The sequence below is a fragment of the Lemur catta genome, chromosome 11, assembly GCF_020740605.2.
Source record: "Lemur catta isolate mLemCat1 chromosome 11, mLemCat1.pri, whole genome shotgun sequence".
NCBI lineage: Eukaryota > Metazoa > Chordata > Mammalia > Primates > Lemuridae > Lemur > Lemur catta.
The window spans coordinates 83,207,790-83,228,297 of NC_059138.1; the positions used below are offsets into that span (position 1 = coordinate 83,207,790).

General features: G+C 38.0%; 1 protein-coding gene across 2 annotated transcripts in view; it reads right to left on the reverse strand.

Moving 5' to 3' along the window:
* VPS41 (VPS41 subunit of HOPS complex) overlaps positions 1 to 20,508 on the reverse strand; it is a 191,186-nt gene that overhangs the window by 30,068 nt on the left and 140,610 nt on the right. For both annotated transcript variants that reach the window (XM_045565358.1, XM_045565357.1), the window contains 10 exons: positions 20,157 to 20,286; positions 18,612 to 18,727; positions 17,190 to 17,246; positions 14,048 to 14,109; positions 12,539 to 12,620; positions 10,017 to 10,109; positions 3,767 to 3,894; positions 2,235 to 2,379; positions 335 to 376; positions 138 to 188 (listed from right to left, as the gene is read on the reverse strand). In XM_045565358.1, the coding sequence (XP_045421314.1) occupies positions 138 to 188; positions 335 to 376; positions 2,235 to 2,379; positions 3,767 to 3,894; positions 10,017 to 10,109; positions 12,539 to 12,620; positions 14,048 to 14,109; positions 17,190 to 17,246; positions 18,612 to 18,727; positions 20,157 to 20,286 (906 nt within the window). The remainder of the gene's footprint in view (positions 1 to 137; positions 189 to 334; positions 377 to 2,234; positions 2,380 to 3,766; positions 3,895 to 10,016; positions 10,110 to 12,538; positions 12,621 to 14,047; positions 14,110 to 17,189; positions 17,247 to 18,611; positions 18,728 to 20,156; positions 20,287 to 20,508) is intronic.

The following is a 20,508-nucleotide window of genomic DNA, read 5'->3' on the forward strand; positions in this document are numbered from 1 at the left end:
AAACACTGTTTGTGGTCAAACCTCCAATCTGAGTATTAACCTCCTTGAAGAGTTCACTGTAGTATCCTCTCACCAGTACTGAAAGGTGATTTACCCACCAACCAATCAAAAGGGCAAAAGGAGACTGCCATGCTTACCACGTGCTGCAACTCCGGTCTGTCTTCTAATTCTTCCACTACCTTTTTAATCTAGGGAAAAAAAGAAGAGTTTAAATGCGGAGTTATGAGGACATAAACACAGCTGCAAAATTATCTGATAAACATCTTTCTTCTTTATGGCTACAGTAATCCCAAACATTCATCTGGTAACACATATAAAAACAAAAAGCACTCACTGAAATTTTATCTTCGTTGTCCAAAAGCATGTCAACAGCTTTCTGAAACACAAAAAAATAGCCAGTCATTGAAATCTGCTATTTAAGAGGAAAAGACTAAACACAATGCTGTGCATATGCTCCCACAGTCAAAGGTAGAGAGCTTATTTTCTATACTTAAGGAGGCTCTTAGCTTTACAATGGCCTTTATGTAAAATGGTATTTGTAAAGAAATGCATTTTCAAATGTGTCTCAGTCTGAGGCCTATGTGCTTTGCATACTGCTAAAATGGTGCCCGGCTATAACTTAGCAAACACCAAACAATCTGACCATACACATTCTGGGCCCTTTGATGTCTCAGATATCTTCACAAGTTCCCATGCGACTTTCAGTAGTTATGGAGGGCATCTCTTTATCAGTACCATGAAAACGAGCTTCCCTTTTGTACCCACACCTTGACAGAGCCGCCCTCCGAGATTCCACAGACGTAAGGAGTTTGTCCTTATGTGGAGAAGGGGTAAGAGCCAGAAAAGGAATAAGACACCTGAAGTTTCATAATGACAGAAAGCTCATGGACTTTTAGAACTCACTTTAACCACCTTTAACATTTAGGAACACAAATTAGATAATTTATGACAAGAGGTAGTGGGAAGACAGCCCACCAGGCTGAGGCTCACACAAAACACCTGGGTCCTGCTTGTGACCTGCTGCCATCCAGCTGTCTGCTCTATACTTGATGTTGGAGTAGAATATCCCTAAGGTCTCTTCTAATCAGAAAACTCTGATTCCTTACCTTTGGTTCATACTCTTGAATAACAATTAGTTTTAGCTCATTCATCTTTTTTCTCACAGCTACACATGCAAAACTAAGCTCTGGAGACACATGGCGGGGGCAAAGGGGAGGCTGGCATGAGGGAAGACTGGATACGAGGAAAATTTAATTAATTTTTGTATTAGCATCTCATCCTGTTAATCAACTTCTGCTACAGAGGCAGAGACTCTCTACATGAACTTCCTTGCAATGGCATAATTCTTTGTAGATCTATAGTCCCTAAAGATTTGACTCAGTATTTTAAAAATGGGTTAAAGAATCTTTGAGAAAGAGAGGTAGATCTAGCTTCCATCTAAATTAAGTTTAAGTTTGTGGAGATTAATATAGCACATAACACCCCTAAATATAGTAAAATATAATTGAAAAATGAATTAATCCTTTTGGAAACTGTTGGGTTCTACTCTTTATCTAAAATTTCTGTTTTTGGAGTAAGAACAGTGTGTTTTGTGAACCTTGTTATTACTATCACCAGCACTTGTAATTAAATTCCTTTTTTAAAACACACACAGAGTTTGTACCATTTTACATGAGCCACTGTGAGCTGTGGAGGCTGGAACCACTTACTAGTTAAGTAGCCTGCTATTCAAATTTGTCCTACAATAAAAAAATACATCCCACATGTCCTAGACCTGAGCAGCAACTGAGACCAATGGAAACCCCACATGCTGGATCTGTGAATGCCAAGAAATAAAATAGTAATAAGTGAATCAAAACAGAAGTTCACTTAGCTTTTTAATTCTTGAACATAGTCTAAGAGGGTTAAATGAGCCAAAGCATATGCCTAATTTACTTCTATGAATTATATAAATTGTTTTTACCAAGAAATTGCTTTACATACACACACCTTTAAAAGTTTCACATTAATTTACAATTGCTTTTACAGAATAAACACATCAAGGAAAGGATTCCTGAATGCCAACTACTAAAACAACTAATAAATCTAGTGAGGGTCAGAGTGTTCCAAGCATGATCTGCATGTAGCAAGCTATGTGACTGATTCACTAATCCAGCATTTGGATACACACCTAATTATTAAAAATTTGGAATAGTAAGAATAATGTATCAGTACTAAAATAAAGAGTACATTACCTCTGAATCAAAATCCATCAATAAAACAATTTTATCCTTGATAGAACTGAAAAGATTATGCTTGTGAATCAACTGGAAAACATCTTTATGTCTCAGTGTTAAGTATATTTCCAGAGCATTGCCATAGTTTTTGTCATAGGTGTACCTGGTAACACAAATTTTTTTCATTAATATTCATCAACCACTCTATTTAACACACACACAGATCATGTTTCACAATATTAAAAATGGAAACACTTGTTCAGAGAGTAAAGTTAACTTTATTTAGAGAAACATTTCTTGGGATTTAACTATACCTGAACAATAAGTATTCTTTTCTCAGAACTTTGCTTTTTATCTCGCTGAAACTTCAGAAAATTTACAATATCCAAATAATAAAAATTTTCTTATTTGGGGTTCAGCCTCCTAAGTTTTACAGAAATCTATACATTGAAGAAACTATAGTCCAGAATGAAGAAAATTCTTATTTTAGTAATAGAAAAACCAGTTAAAATTCCTACAAGTGGTGTTCACCTGATAAATGGTTTACATTTCAAAAGCTTATTTGTAAGGAAGTTGTATAAAATTGAAATGTGCTTTTCATTGAAACAATGTTTTTCACTTTAAGTCCCTAAGCCAGCACCTGAAAGCCAACTGAACTGAAACGACACTGTTAGTTCACATGAACAGAGCCACGGGATCTAAGGGGCATCTAGAACAATGCTTCCAAGAGAAAGTGATTAGTGTTCCAACTCAGAATGCCACAAACACAGCCTCCTCTGTGGAAAGTCTAATGCAGTCCTGGATTCTAGGCCATTTTGGTGCCCCTTTCTTGGCTGTGGGCAAAAGAAGTAAGAAAATGGGAGACGGGTGGTCTCAGGTGGTGGGGGTGCCAAGGGGGGCTGATGCAGGAATGGTCTTCTCGGATAGAGCCGCAGTACACTTCTTGTTTCCCAAGACCAAAGCTCCCTGACAGCCTGAGTATACTTCCTCTATCTCTGTAGCACAGACATTCAACACAAAGCCTGCATCAGTACAAGTGCCCAATAAATACGAAAAATGTTAACCAATCTGCCACTTTCTGAGCCCTGACTGTGCTTAGTCCTCTATTATGACATCTCATTTAAAGGTTAAAATTATCCCATAAGGCACTGTTACTTGTGATCTTACAGATAAGGAATGTGACATCTGAGAGATTAACCAACTTGAAGATTTAAGAACAGAATCCAGAGCCTCGCTCACCGGGAAACTGTGATGCTTGAGTGGTCTGAAACCTGGCACCCTTCTGTTTCCTAACCACTGCCCCTCCCAGCTGCTGCGGCTTAGGGCTCCTCTCCTCTGGGAAACAGACTACAATTACAGTTGTACGGTTTCACTCACTGTCCTTTCTTTCTGGTTGTTCATGTGAAGTTTATGAAAAGTTTTTATTAGGAGTAAATGAAGGAAAATGGTATAAAAGGCATCCTCCCCATTCAGAGTTTGCCAAATCTTAAAGTATGAAAAACTTTTAAGTGTGGATTGATGTGGAAAAAGCAGCACTAAAATATACTCACAGTTCTGCCAGGGTTTTAAGTAAAGTCTTGTTCTGACTGTCTTTCTTCAGGTGATCCCGAACTGCTTGAACTATTACCGAATTGTTATACAGATCCCCGGGCCACTCACGGATCAATGTGGCAAAACCCTAAACAAAGGGGAAAAACAGAGACAGAACACTCCTTCAATGGAATAGTAATTGTAATACTGTGAAATATACACTTGGTTTTCCTTCTGTTTCCTGGCATACAACTCCTAAAATCCTTGCAATCACCAAAGGAGTAAGGCTGGCAGCCACCAGGGAGCTTCAGGATGGAGGCTGGTCACAGGAAAGACTAAGACAGGATTAGAGGGCTAGAACTTCTCAGCCCCACCCCCAACTTCCAGGGGGTGGAGAGGAGTTTCCCCCCCGCAACACACCAAGCAAGCAATCAGTTCTGCAATGGACATCAGCTGGGTGCTCTCTACTTCGATTCAATTCTGACACTACCTGCCTGGAGACAGCTCAGATCCCACAGGTTGAGGGCTCTGGCCCATGAGACTGGCCTCACTTTAGATGTGCCAATTGCAAATAACAAACAGGTTGTCACCTTTACTTCTGACTGGTCAGCTACAAACCCAGGTTCCCACAACACCTGTTCCTTAAGTTTGACTAATTTGTTAGAGCAGCTCACAGAACTCGGGAAAACACTTTACTTACATTTACTGGTTTATTATAAAGAATATTACAAAGGATACAGATGAACAGCCAGGTGGAAGAAATGTATAGGACGAGGTATGTGGGATGAGGCATGGAGCTTGCATGCCCTCTCTGGGCACACCACGCTCTGGGAACCTCTCTGAACCCAGTCCCTTTTGGATTTTAATGGAAGCTTAAGCTCGATTGATTAAATCACTGGCCATCGCTGATCGGCTTATAACCTTCAGCTCCTCATGTTTTATCACTCGAAGTGTGGTGGAGCAGTTTACTTACTGACAGGGTGGAGCAGTTTACTTACTGACAGGGGGTCACAGGAGCATTCTGCGTTGTGAGGGTATAGTGGGAGAAACTGAGTTTGATTCTTCCCATATCCTTAGAATGATATTAATAGTTTAAACAATGCTTAAAAGTAGTCACGTAACAGACCAAATAATTTTATGATTAAAATTTTGGTCAATAAACATTTCATCAATTTTCAGATTATGGGTTTGAGGATGGTTAAGGGTGGCAGGGAGCATTACTGAGTAATAATCTCCGTTGAACAGTTAAGTAGATAGTGCCATCTATTGCTGTTCTTATTTTTATGACATGCACAACTAAGAAAGGTATTCTGTTCCTTGTATAAAGTACCACTACATAGAGTTTAGGTTTGACTGGCTCCACCCTCATTTTGGACTAACTATAACATTTGGATGATATCTTTAAACATCCCACAGATATTATCCAAGTCAACTACTTTCCCTACCACCTTCTATGCACTTTAGGTCCGGGCTTCTGGTTGTGCACTGCACAGCCAGCACAACTGTACACAGAGGCCCTGCTGGGGACAGAGCAGCTCCTACAGTGAAACTGTCCAGCATTCTGTACCTTTAACAATGCTCCATCTTTGTCCTCCTTCCACTCTTGACTTCTAGCCCTTGTTTTATGTTGGGATTTAGGACTTTAGCTCAAGTCTTATCCTTTAGTCCTTACCTTGGCTATATCTGGATCTCAAATTTTGTGGTTTGGACAGAAACCTTAGATCCCTTAATGTGATCCTATTTCCCTCCGACAGCTGATCCTTGGCCAGTACCCTGCTCAGTCTCTGCCCTCTGATTCTCAACTTAAGCCCTCATGTTTTAGAACTCAAAGTATGGTGGAACCGTTTACTTACTGATCCTTGACAACCTTTAGGAAAAAAATGTATTCAAAAGACAGTAGAGAGAAGTCAAGATGACCACATCACTTAAAAAATTGTATTATTAACATTAAAGAACTCTACTAATGCTGTAATGAACTATTCTGAATTTATTTAAATGATACTTAGAAATGAAAACAGTCCGATAGCTGTTGTTTCTATAAAGCACTAGGATTTGATAAGAAGAAAATCATAAAAGAATCAGAAATACAGTTTGCTTTAAAGTTCTACCCAATTTCCACTGAAGTAACCCCTAGGAAGGATAGTAAGAGACCAGAACAATAGACCATACATTTTCCATTTAAATTGCAACTTTTACATAATATTAGCATAATTGCAATTTTACTTTAGAGACTTGGGGAGGGAATGTAATTAGAACATTAAAATGTTTTAGAACCAAAATGATACTTTGGATCAAGTTTCTGTTTTCTTACGACTGTAGAACATAAAAGACTTTGAAAAGACTTCCACCCAAATACTGGCAGCTCTCTCTCAGTAGCCCCTAGACTAGGAATAATACTGTTCAGGGAAAGAAGAAAGCTTGGTCCCATTCTCTCTTCTCCCTATCCATGTAACAGCCTCACAGTAATGCCAACTTCTAACACAAAATAAGACAAATGACCAGTAATATTGTGTGATAAAAGCATGATGACCTCACCATAAACTGAAATAAACGTTTATTACATTTCACATTGGGTTTCTCTCTGCTTAACTGGTTTTGTATACCTTCAAATAAATGCGCTACCTAAGAAATACTGATAAAGTCAACCCTGTGGTCATTATTATTAAAGGACACAGTCATCAGGGAGCTGTTATGATAGAATAAACAAAGTTATAGAACACCTCAGTATCCATTAAAGTAAAAGGTTAGAAAATATCCATTAAATGAAATGCCATAGAAATCTTCCCACTTTCAACATGTAAACATTTCTCATTAATATTAAAGCTTAACTATTTAAAACAACTGTTAGGTTACAAATTAATAGGCAAAGCTACATGCACATGACTAAAAACCCCATATAAATAAGTTCTGAAGCATCATTACCTCCAAGAAAATCGTATCACTTCGTATTTTTTTTAGGAACAAAAGAAAATTAATAAGATAATATTCCAGAGAAGTACAGTTTGTTTTTTTGTAACCTCACCTTTAGTGCTCTGTTTAGAAGCGCAAAATTTTCATCCACATAATATGTGATCAAAAGTGTTGTTACAGAATACTGCTATTTCATCAATTATGTGACAATTTAATTCAAAATTAAGCACGGAGAATAATGGAAGCTAAAATACAAAATATTTATAAGAGCTTATGAACTAAAAAGAAATTACTTATAGCTTCCTTAATAGTACTGACCAGGCAGATTCCTTTTTTTTCCCCTTTCTTTTCTTTCTTTTTTTTTTTTTTTTGAGACAGAGTCTTACTCTGTTGCCCGGGCTAGAGTGAGTGCCGTGGCTTCAAGCTCACAGCAACCTCAAACGCCTGGGCTTAAGCAATCTTTCTGCCTCAGCCTCCCAGGTAGCTGGGACTACAGGCATGCACCACCATGCCCTGCTAATTTTTTTCTATATATATTTTTAGCTGTCCAGATCATTTCTTTCTACTTTTAGTAGAGACGGGGTCTCGCTCTTGCTCAGGCTGGTCTTGAACTCCTGACCTCAAGTGATCCTCCACCTTGGCCTCCCAGAATGCTAGGATTACAGGCATGAGCCACCGTGCCTGGCCCAGGTACATTCCTAAAACATGCAGGAGAAAACATCTGCAAGCTCTATGGGTAAGTCAGGCTTATTCCTTTCAGTCTCAGTCAAAAGTCTTTCAGATATGAATCGATAGGATAACTCTGATGATACATGATTTAAAACAGTTTCTTGAAAAAGAAAAAGTTGAATTATGTGAACAAACTGTAAACAGAATCATAAAAAAAGTATGCTTAAATTACTTTAAAAATAATATACTTCAGTGTTTCTAAATAAAGTTTGTACTCTTTTCATCATTTTCACAGAACATTCGTAATTGTCTTTCCTTTGGGAAGATGTACAAAGATAGGATATTTATGATGGCCACTCTGTGTACTGAGAACATACTGGAAAGTAGTAAGTCCTTCTTTGCTGAAGAAATCTTTTTCAAAAATTATGGCCAATAATGGCCTCTCCCTGTTTAGATGTCTTATAGAACAGTTTGTTCTACCTTACTTATTTTTTAGTTGCTTACATTCTATTAACATGGTCTCCCCAGTCAGCCTGGAAACCTGTTAAAGGCTAAGACTGTGTTTTTTGGTTTTTTTTTCCCCCTTGGATCCAACTGGGCAATCAGCCCAATTCCAGACAATGGTAGGCTCCAAAAAAGATATATTGAATTGAATCAAACAGGAAATGAATAGGAAACATGCCTCTAGCCTCCATCAGTAGGCTGTCAGTGACAGAAATTATTACTATGAAATCTTCTTTACACATCTAGAAACGAACAGCTCTGTGCCCCTACTGGAGACTGGATTATGACATTGTAACACATGCTAGTGAGAGAAGATGAAGAAACAAACCACCCCCATTACCATGTGCAATTATTAAGAAATATTTTGTTCAAGTATAATGCATGCTAAAGCATCTAGACCCTTCCTATGCTAAGAATACAGGCTTATAAAAGTAAATAAACTATATTGTGATACATGGATTTGGATGCTTACAACTTATGTATCCGGGAATACTTTAGTGACAGTAATTGACCAAAAACTTAGGTTATTAGGATAAAGGACCACTATCTTAAAGATCTAAAGCCATCTCACAGTTAAAACACAGTGCCATATTACCCCTTCTTAAATTGAATCAGTTATTGGTTAAAAAAATATGTTAACAAGGTGTTTTGTACTTCAGCACTCAAAACACAGGAGTTCATTTTCTCAATCCCCTTCTAGTCTGATGGCCTTTTCCTATTTCCGCATACTAACTTTTTGCAAGCCATCTCATGTTCCTGTTAGAAAGAGACAAGTGTGAATCATCACAACACCAAAATATAAGAAGGCAATGACAACCCTTCACAGTGTGAAGAATCAAAGTGAAAAATCATCAATGGGTGAAGCCCCTGAACTTTCAAAGGAGTGGAAGACGTTGCCACTTCCATGAAAGACCAGAGATTGGGCAGAAGCTGGAAAACAGCAGCTGAGGTCCAACATGTTACATCTCCTGGTTCACGAATCCTCCCAGCACCAGTCACAGCTTTGAGAAAGAGCTCACCAGCCTTTTCTAGAACCTGCTCAACAAAAATCCTATGGTTTTCTCCGGACAGAGGGGAAGAAGGCTGTGTCTCAGCAACACTGTGTTCATAGCTTTATTAGAGCACCTAGCATATTATACAATAATTCACCTGTTTATTATATCAGGGCTTCTCAACCTCAGGCTACTGACAATTAAGGACAGATCATTCATTGTAGGGGGCTGTCCTGTGCATTTTAGGATGTTTAGTAGCATCCTGACACTACCCACTAAATGTCAGTAAGACCAACTCGCCAGCCCCAACAACCAAAAATGTCTCTAGACATTGCCAAATGTTCCCTTGGGGGAAAAAAATCAGCCCCAGCTGAGAACCACTGGTTTACATGCTTGGGTATGACTTAGACTATGAACTATCAACTGAATGGGCATCACTTCACTTGTATTTGTATGCCTACGCCTAGCACATTCCTGGAATACAGTAGGCACTAAACAGATGTTTTTCTGAATAAATGAGTGTTAAATGAACAAACTTTAAAAATTATAGTCCATTTGGGCGCTTGCAACATTAACTTTAAATTCAAATCATGCATGACTATTTATTAAATGTATGGCTTGGACAATTTCATTAGTCTTTGGTTTCCTCATCTGTAAAACTGAGACATTACTATTGACAGTGTTCGGAGTATAAAATTGCAATATGCATATAAAAGTACAGAGTGTATAGTACATAAATAACATATGTACTACTTTCTCTTTAATAAGCAAACAGGTAATTTCTAATACCCCCCCGCCAATCCTGCTATGTAATTTCTCTTTAATTTTCCTTTGGTGAACTTACTGAAACTCAGGCTTTAAAAGGTTCTGGATTCTTTAGGAGTAGGGTAAGCACTAACAGCAGCTGCTATTCTATTTATGAAATCCATACCAGGGTACTTAGCCCTTTTTCTTCAGATCTGTGAAGGAAGTAATTTTAAAAATTCTTTAAAATGTACATGGATTAGGTGTTTTCACTGTCTACATAAACAGTAGTTATCATCAGAGTTTATCTACCTCAGTTTCATCTGCCACATGCAAACTACAAATTTGTTTCCTTTAAAAACCAGCTGCTCTTGCTTCACTGCATTATTTTCTGGATTCTTAACATTTCCCATTGAGAACAAGTAATTATGACCATGTCAGAATTCTGTACCTCATAATCACTTTCCAAAAATTCATGTAAGATCATTTCATAGATGAGTGGTTTCAGAACTGGATCCCCTCTTGGCAAATAAGGACTAATAGCCTAGGGAAGGGAAAGGAAAAAAACATTATTTAAAAAGTGGCAAAACAAAACTATTCGTTATGCAAAAACTATGAAAGTATATTTTTACTTTAAAAATTTAAGGCAAAACAGTACATTAGAAAATTATTCTGAAGAGAAAAGATACAAAGGAACATTACTTTCTAGCAATAAATTATATTTTCAAAAGTATATACACATGCATTATGTATGAATGAATAGAAAATTGTCTAGATTAACCTTTATTCTGTTCTTCCTGATGAATTAATTAAAATCTAAATAATAGGAAGGAGAAGGTCACAGATATTATAAAGGTCAATTTGTTAAGTAATCAAGGAGAATAGGTCATCTACTCATCTTTCTTCCTTAAATTGGAGTATATCAACCTTTAACAACTCATAATCATCTTTTGACATTAGAAAAAATAAATCTTGTATTCTTGAGATATTTTCAGTGCTGTGTTAAAAGTCAAATTTCCAAATACTGTTCAATGACCCTATACCAAATACTGTTCAGTGCCCTATACACCATGGCTTTGTACTGGGGACATGGAGCTGGGGTCACTATCCCCAAGGAGCTCACAGCCCCAGAAGGAAGATAAGTAGACATTCAAACAGGTAATAATGATATTATGTGGTGTTACAAGAGAGGGGTTAAGAAAGCACTGAGGGAGCAGAGGAGAATCTTGCCTCCTAAAGCCCTAGGTTTATCAGGCAAAGGAAGGACATCTGGCAGGGGAATAACATGAACAAAGGCATGGAGCCCTGAACATGCACCTGTGGGCAGGGAGGTCCGAGGGGCCCAGAGATGTGAGATGGGGGTCACTGAAAGGGAGATGAGGCTAGAGAGGAAGGGGTGCTTGGGTCATGATAGGAATTCCAGTTTTATTCGATAGGCAGGAGGGAAGCAATAGATATTAGGGAAGTAAGAGTCTAGATTTCCTTTTTTTTCATTTGTTTGTTTTGAGACAGAGTCTTGCTCTGTTGCCCTGACTAAGGTGTAGTGGCTGGATCACAGCTCACTGCAACTTCAAACTCCCGACCTCAAGCGATCCTCCTGCCTCAGCCTCCCATTGTGTTAGGATTACAGGCATAAGCCACTGAGCCCAGCCTCCAGATTTGTTTTTGTTTTTATTTTTTTGAAACAGAGTCTTGCTCTATTGCCCAGGCTAGAGTGCAGTGGCGTCTTCATAGCTCACTTCAACCTCAAACTCCTGGGCTCAACCAGTCCTCCTACCTCAGCCTTCCGAGTAGCTGGGACTACAAGTGGGAGCCACCACGCCTGGCCAGATTTGGTTCTTTAAGCTGCTAAGTTTGGGCTAGGGTTGCTGGTAGATCAGAAAGCACTTGCAATGGCTTGGGCAAAGGTTAAGGCAGTGGTACCAGGGGGGAAGAGGAGAGGCCCATTTGGTATTGGCATGATAAAACCGACAGGCGTTGGAGATTAAATATTATAGAATGAGGAAGTGAGCAAGATGTTCTCATCAAGAGCAGTGGCTTTATGCTACTAAGCACCCAGGAATGGATATATTGTTTGTCATAAACACAGACTGAAAGCAGAAGGGCCAAATTTGGGAAAGAAATGCATTTATAACAATTTGAGTTATCATTATCAGGAGTATATACAAGGAGAAAGGACCATCACAATTCAAAACAGAGGTCTTGTTCACGGAGCCATTGAGGTAAATGGGGCCTCAAGACTGGATGAAATCCTGCAGGGACAGCCCAGTGGCCCCAATGAGAAGTGTCATTGGGACCTTCAGGGAAGAGTAACATTAATGGGGCAAACCCGGGAGTCATCACGGGGCTGACTAGCCGAGTACCTGGGAATTTTTGAAAGCATATTCATAACTCCAAGACAGCATTCAAAAGGCCCACAAATACTGAAAATTCTAAAAAATGCCTTAAACAAATAATACTTTATTGATGGATTTGAATATTATATACTAAGTTGAAATACTTGGAAAAAATGAAATACCAAAATTATTCACTGGAGCCAGGTGGTCAAATTTTTCTATTTGGCTTCTAGAAGGTAAAATGTTATTTGAAAAATACATTAATTCTTTAGTAAATTTTAAAAAGTCTCATGTTTTACAATCTATTGGATGAGATTACACCTGTTTTTAAAAGTCATTAAAAAGAACATGAAAACTTCATCTAAATACAGAGAGAACTGGGAAAAGATAAGAAAGTGAACACATCATATGTGTAATATAATATATAATATTACAATGCTATAATATACAATATATTATATATGTATATACTTTGTACACTAGGTTTATATTTTGAAACTAATTTCTATAAGTTTGATTTTTCTTTCCAGCTGATAATACTCTCTTCCTAATAAAAAATATTATCTTAATTTTATTTCTACCTCAATATTAATATATCACATACAAAAATTAAGAATTAAAATAAAGATTTGCTTACCTTAAGTTGTCCAATTTCTTTAAATTTATAAACTTCATATTCCCAGAGTGCTGCATTTTTCCCGAGAATTTTCTGGCATTTGCTGGCAGTAAAAACATCCCAGGGAGAAAGAAAGTATAAATAAAAAAATAAAGAGACTGAATAAGTGGATATTTTGCCCAGCGGGTTAGATAAATCTCTCTTCCCAGAGTTTTGACAAATTTCTATCTCAAGTGCCAATGAAAATGAAGGTATTACTGTTACTTGGTTATACACATAAGTTGACGAACTTATAAAAATTAATACAAAATATTTACAAATAAAGACGAATCTCTTTCAGAAGGCTATGCTTAGGGGTTTTCCTATTTGCCTGCTCTGAGTTTCCCCTTCACCCAGATGAGCACTGCTGGTTTCGGGACCTTTCTTGCCTTGAGGAAAATTCTTCATATCTGAAAGGGCCAGACCCTTCCTGAATGGCTTTAAATTATGGACTACAAAATCAGATTTCAGAAAATTAGAATGCTATCAGAGTATATAATCTGGAGGACTGTTTATGTATGAATGAAACCTTACTTTACACATCAAGGAAACACATTTTCTTGCATAATCTCAGGAGATTCAAAGCAGCCTGAAGGCAACCTTCCGGGGCACCATGCAGTCACTTGCAGCGCTGGACAGCTCCACTGGGAGCACCAGCACAGACCCACATGGCCATGACATGACATTCACATTTTCTGCCACCACAGACCCCTGCAACCCAGGATCCTGGGGTCTGATCACTTCCATTTAACTGCCACCTTCTTGGTGGGAAACAATTTTCTTTGAATTGTGAACAGAGGCACTTTGTTCTGGACCATCTTTTAAGGATGCCTGCAAGGCAAATAGCCCAAGAAATTAGAGGACACACATGGTGTCTCCCTGCAGAGCAAAGGGCAGGTGTGCTTACTGTCCAGTATAATGAAGGTAATGTTATCTTCCAGGGCAAAGGGCAGGCAGGCTTACTGCCCACTAGAAAAAACTCAGATACCCTAAGCTCAGGGTTCCTATGCTGTGACACAACCCACTACATGAGCAGGGTCACCTGGCCCGCTCTATTTTGCACTGTGGGAACTGGGGCTTGGGGGTCTGGGGAAAATGCTGACACTCCCATTATTGCTACTCTTATAGTAGTACTCTGGCTACTACTTACTGACACAGGCCGTTAGCGCCGACCCCAGGAGTCCCAAGAAAATGTAGCAGGCTAACCTGTTAGCTTATAAATCTCAGAACCTTCATGGTTCTTGATACCTTTCTCATTAAACAATGAAAAACAATTCTCCTTTGATAAAACTGAGACAGCCCTTTGATAAAACTGAGACAGCTGAGGGAATGATATCTATTAATTCATTCTGTGGTTGAAGCCATTAATATTCAAAAATTCTCTGTTAGATATAAAAAAAATCTGTCAACTGCCAAGAATGGCTTATTTTCATTGTTAACTGTGGTCAACTCTATTTATATAGCAAATAATTATGAAAATGTCATCATTACCGTGCTGCTATGTCATATTCTCCTCTCTCCACCAGGTGGTTTATATATGCCAAGCCAATATCCTAGGGAAAATTAAATGAAGAAATTTCATAATTCAACTGGAACAACCGAAAAAATTTAGTCTCAGTTTGTAAGGAGGCCACGGCCTCTGGGTCCCATTAGCACTACTGACTGCAACCTGCTCACATGTCTTAGTTTGCTTTATGTAACTATGTTGCTTCTTAAGAAAAATAAGAATACGTTTTTAAATGTACTTGCATTTTCATACATTTTAGAAGTCACAGTTTTTAAAAAATAATGTTACTATTTTAAAGGCTCCTAATCTACCCCTCTCTAAAAGATTTTCTACAAAGGAAATCTTCGATATTAGAAACCTGATCCAATAATTCCATGTTGTTACTGGATATAAAATTGTCTCTTGTGCCTTTACCAGTAAAATGTGAGCTACCTGCTTCGTCTACCCCAAGTCTGAAGAAATGTTGTAAGAAAAATGAAATGAAAGACTCTAATATTAAAGGAAAATATGAGATACTAAAACTAATATTAAAGTAAAAATGAGTTCAGAAAAACCTGTGATTCAAATCCATAAGTTTACAGATGAAGAAACTGAGTTTAAAGCAGGGAAGTGACTGGCTTCAGAGTGTTCATGTTTATTCACTTATTCTACTTATTTCCTTTATTCTGGAAGGATCTGGGGTGGACGGTGCCAACAGGGGCATGGGAGCATGGCTCCTGTTTGACCACCCCATGACTCTTCTTATGAAATATTATTTCCACCTAAAAGCATGTTCACCAGAAGCTCACCCTCAGTGCATGTAACAAAACTAGGATTTTTAACTTCTACTTTATATACAAAAAGGTGTATGTGAAATTTCTTCCTGGATGGCAGAAATGGCAGAAGCCCATTTCTTCTCTGGATGCCTGGTATGCAATGATACTGTGCTAGGAGAAAAAATTCTACACATAATTAATGTATATGACATGCTCATTTCAAGAGTGAAGGGAAACACCTACAGTTTTTAGATTATTAAATTTTTACTTTAATGGTTATTACGTGGGAAATCATTCTTCAAATCTATGGGAACCTGAGTGAAGAAAGGGTGTCTAACTTCCTTATTTCTCTGAGAACAGATCACCCACCATGATATCTATGGAGGGTCATTCTGTCCAGGTTCAGAGAAGAGACCACCAATTCCCCCACCTCTCTCCTCATGCCCACGCCTCTCCATTGCGGAGCTTATCCTGAACACCTCCTCTTTCTCTGTACACCTTTTACCTCAACCCTATTTTGTCTCTTTTCCCTTCGCACAGGCATGTTTAAGTGCCAACTGTACACAAAATATCCAACAACCACCATCATCCCATCATGCCATAGCCCCCAGCTACATACAGTCTTCACTCTTTTCCATGTCCCAGCTAACCTGATAGTCTATCTTCAACCCTACTTTATAATCTCCTATTCACTTTTCACTCCCCATGACATGTTGAGAGTAAATAATAATATACAGAAAATGTACTAGCTACTTTCATATTACCAAATCCATCGTACAACTGACCAGCTACCCTTGTCTTACCTTTTCAACCTGTTTTCCTCACTACTCAAGAATTTAATTCTCTTTACCTTGAAATGCTCTCCTCTCTCAGCTCCCATGAAATGACCTTCCTCTGGCCATTCCCTGTTTTATATACATTTTCCCTTAAACGACAGCATTCCTGACAGTTCCACTCATCCCCCTCTGTTCTCTGATCCTATACACCTGCCGTGCGTGGGGTCACACATTTGACTGACACTGTTTGCTGATAACTGCCACATCTATTTTTGAGTCCAAATATCTCTCTTCCTCTGTGAATAGCAGCACAATCTACCCACAGGCCTACGCCCAAAGCCTGTGATTTCTTGCTCTCAATCTCTCGTCCACACAGTGTCAGTCACCATGTCCCAAAGGTTTGCCTTTACTGTATGTTCCACCCACCTTCAACTCTCCATTCCTACCAACTACCCTGTGCAGGTCTCACCACTTCTTTCCTCGATTACCAGAAAGCTTCCTAACTGATCTCCATCTCTGCTGGCCTCTCTGGCTCCCTGTTCTCCATCAGAGAATCTTTCTAACAGGGAAATCTGAGGTGGCACCGAAAGCTTACATTGCCTTCTAGAGGTAATCCAGACAGAACCAAGCTCTTAATTACAGATCTGGATCTGGCCCTTCTGGATCTGCCTTTTGCTGTCTTTGTGGTGAACCCCTCAAGTGCCCCACATGACCAAGCAGACCACGCCATTTCACTTCTCTGCATCTCCATATATACTACGCCAAGGGCTGCAATGCCTTCTCTTCCATGTCTAGAGAATCCTTGCTTATTTGTCACAGTCCTGACTGCAAAAAAGAAAAAGATGTTCTGGTTTTCCCTCCTCCTTTCATTCCTAAATTATTTTGCTTGTGTACTTTGGGAATTATGGCTTTTATGTAGAGTTTTACAGAGGAGTTTAAGGTGGGCAAAGCGTAGGCAGAAGGAATCTGTGCTGAAACCCAAATAGTCATAAAAGACTAAGTTTCCAGTTTTTATCTGTAAACAAGAATACTGAGCTAGATGATCTCCAAGGACTCTTCACATATAAAGGATATGATTTCTTCTCTGCTTTCCATCTGCACATTCACTATCATAGGTAGCAAAGAGAAGAGTTTTCACTCACTATATTTTCCCAGAGTCTAAAATGTAATAAAGATGTATTTGATGTCCCAGCTTAGTCTCCATAACAAAATCAATTGAGTGTGTTATTATGGAGATACTGAAATAATGTAGTCTTACAAAACCACTCTTTTCATGAATTTTGTGATAATGTTATTGTACCTATGATTTAAGAAACTTCCACACACATAACTGGAATGCTTTGTATTTAAAGCGTTTTTCACAAATACAGTTTCCAAATTACCTAGAACTACCTCCTAGCAGGTGTTCAAGTCTCTTGTTTACAGTAGAAACTGGTTCGATAAAATGAAATATTCTGACCTCTCAGGTTAGGGAATTAGTTTGAAATAAATTCTCAAAAGATAGGAAAAACCTGTTCTTTTCAAATTACTTTCAGTCTCATTATAACTTATTGAAAGATAAAGCCATGTTTCAAATAATAAAATTGCAAACTTACCAGAATCTTATGTCTTTTAATGTTCCTTTGGCTAATTTCAGCTGCCATCAAAGCTTCCTATATTTACATAAGCATGACAAAAGGAGCAGAAAAGGAGGTATGGAAAATGTGAGAAGGCGGGAGAGAAAGATATTAAGGTTATAAACACCATATATGTTTCAGCATTCTGGACTACATGAATAAAACCCCATTTTCCCATGGCTTTTGCTTGAAGCACTGGAATTTTTAATGCTATGGCTGAATGAACCTCACTGAATCCAAACTCAAACAAAAGCAGTCAACCAAAATGAAGACTTCTCTTATTTCCATTTGAATTCATTTCCACATTAGGATATTAGAATCACATTTCAGACACAAATAGAAACACAACAAAATCTCCTAGTCTCCATACCAAAAAATAGGCATCTGTCATTCTAAATCTTTATGACATATATTGACAAAGGGGCACTTTTCCTTTATGTTTTAATAAAAAAGTAAACTATATGTATACTTTTATGTATATCTAGAATTAAGTGTTTGAAAATCTCTGATTTTGTTTTTATTTTGGAAAATTTACAGGTATTACTTTAACATAAATGTTTAAAACAAAATTATTTCTTTACAAAACTACTGGATCTAAAGCAACATGGTTATAACTGGGTTATGAATGAGGTATCAATACCTGGACTCCAAAACAGTTTATAAATGAAATTTTTTTTTTTCTAAATCATTCCAGGTGTTTATAAACTTAGTGCAACAAATAGGTAGACTATTGTTGCTGTTGCTGTTTTTAGCTAATTAATATATAAGCCCATCTGAAGAGTTTAACTAAACCAACATAATAATGCCTTTGCACCTATAAAGTTGAAAAAAAAATTTTGAAAAAAGATTTGACTAAATCCAAATTTTACAGAACAAATCCTTTTAATACAGGGATTATGTCTGTGAAATTTGGATTTGGCTGAGGAGCTGCATTTGGCGATCTGGAGGGCCAGATGTAGCCTTGAGGCCTCAGGTTCCCCACCCCTAGACTCAGCAACATCATTCTATCCAAAGTGGTAGTTCACACCATCCTAAGTGAGTATTAATTTCATAAGCATGAATGATTTCACTAAAATATCCAAACAGATGACACTGAAATACTAGCTCTATTTTAATTTCCTTAAGAAAAAAAACATAAAATAAAAATTTCAGTAGGCTGGATCTAACCTACTCTTTCCCCCCATTCCCAGCTCCTCCCCATTTAACACTAAAGCCAGTCAACCTGTTGCAATCTTTCTGTTCCCTAATTTCTGAAGCATATTAGAAAGTTATTAACCTCCTACATAGTTTTGGCTTGGGGCACTCTACTTCGACTACATAAAAGATTTACTACAAAAACATTTTATCCTCTCTATGATACCGATGAGTCAATACTTTCAAGGAAATAAAAATCAAAACTACTTCATATTTCTTCTTTTCAAGGAGCCAGTCAATGTGATCATCTTGGTCTCGTTCCTTGGCCACTACAACATCTCTTGGACTCACGATGTAGAAGAGTGATTCCCCTTCAGAATATTCTAAAGGTCAGAGAAGACAGGAACAACTTGGGTGACTCAATGGTAGAAAACTTGGCAACAGTTTCAGAGAACCTGCTTAGGCTAGCCAATCTAAGAGTAAACAGAAAACACATCTACCTTTGTTCCAAGTGTTTGGCTCTGTTGGAAAGTAAGGACAGGAGAAAGGACAGAGAATGACAGAATGTATTTCAGTGCTATTAAAAATATTTCACTGTAAAATTATTTGAAATAAAAGGAAGCAAGCAAGGAAGGGGAAAGGAGTGGAGAAAAATGCTAAAAAACTTTTAAAAAATAAGGTGGGTTTAAAATTGTGTTTAATACATTAACTCTCGCTTCCGCTGAAAAAGTGTTCAAAATTCTCCATGTCTATTGCATATGAGAATTCATCTACTGTATATAAACTTTATTTATGGCCATTTACAGCACTGTTCTATTTTTACAGAACAATTACACCCCACAGTTGGCGATATAAGTTTCCTTCTCATCAAGGTCAAGGCCACCTACGGCACAAATGACAGATGCCCAAGCCCTGCAGTCATAATCTATCATTTCAGCATGTTGTGCACAATGCCAATCTGAGGGTTTCCTGCAGAATTCAATTATAAAACCTGTTTGGAAGGGTTTCTAAGTGTGCAGCAGAGTTTGCTCTGAGCAAAATATCTAGACTGGACGATTTCAGTTGTGAATCACTTTTGCCACGTCCAGAATATACTCTCAGTATTTTTCAACTCATTAGGGGCTTCATATAAGAAAGTTCAAACATGTATAGAATATTTCTTCAGTTCCTTTGGTCAAAATGAAAACTGAAAGTATTCTCATAAAATGTCATTTGCTTTTAAAACAGTAAAAGAATTTCTGTAAAGCTTAACTATTCTATTTTCATCAATATATTTTCCAAGGATATAACACCCACAGATGTCCCTGGTAAGACTAAATAGTAATGGCTTCCCCTTTTATTTCTGAGCAGTGACTCGTGTATTCAGCCATCCACTCAGCAAATATTCACTGAACACCTACTATGTGCCAGGACTCTTCCAGGGTCTGAGCACTCAGTCTCCGCCACCCCAGGGCAAACTCAAACCTTCTAGGAACATAAAGTTGGGAGTGATATGACAACCGCAGAGCCACAGTACTCAACATTGTCACATTAAACAGTTAGGACAATAGAAAAAATACAAGAACAAAAAACAAGGAGCCTAATCCTCACCTTGGTCCTGGTCTCACCTCTACTCTTTCCTTCTGCTATCAGAGCTCGCGTAAATTCTGCAATATCTCTGGGCCTGGTTTTCAACATAAGAGGCCTATTCAAATATTTTCTAAGATCCTTTCAGCACCTCAATGTAAATTCCCTTTACTATAAATCAAGTGGAAGGGGGAAAAAACTGTAAGCATAAGAAATCACATGAGCTAGATCTTTGATATCTCTCACCTAAATGATAATCTCTACATTCATTCTCCTGAAAGCCTCTGACTGTCAAAGCATCAGAAGAGATCTCTTCACAAGTCTCAGGAAGTGGCTGGATGATGTCCAGTCTAGGCCTGGCACAGTATTCTCGTTCCTAGCAGGGAAAAGAGAGAGAAAGGCTCATTTTAATTACTTTTCTATATGCTATACAAATTAATTGTAGTTAGCCAGACTTGCCTTGGTTATACCATTTTGGCACATGTAAGCCTTTCTAACAGCCTGTCATAAGCAGCCTTTTAACAGAAAATAAAAGTTAAACTGTTGCATGAGATAAAGAGGACAGGTACTACTACTTCGGAAGTGGTGGCTCAAGACA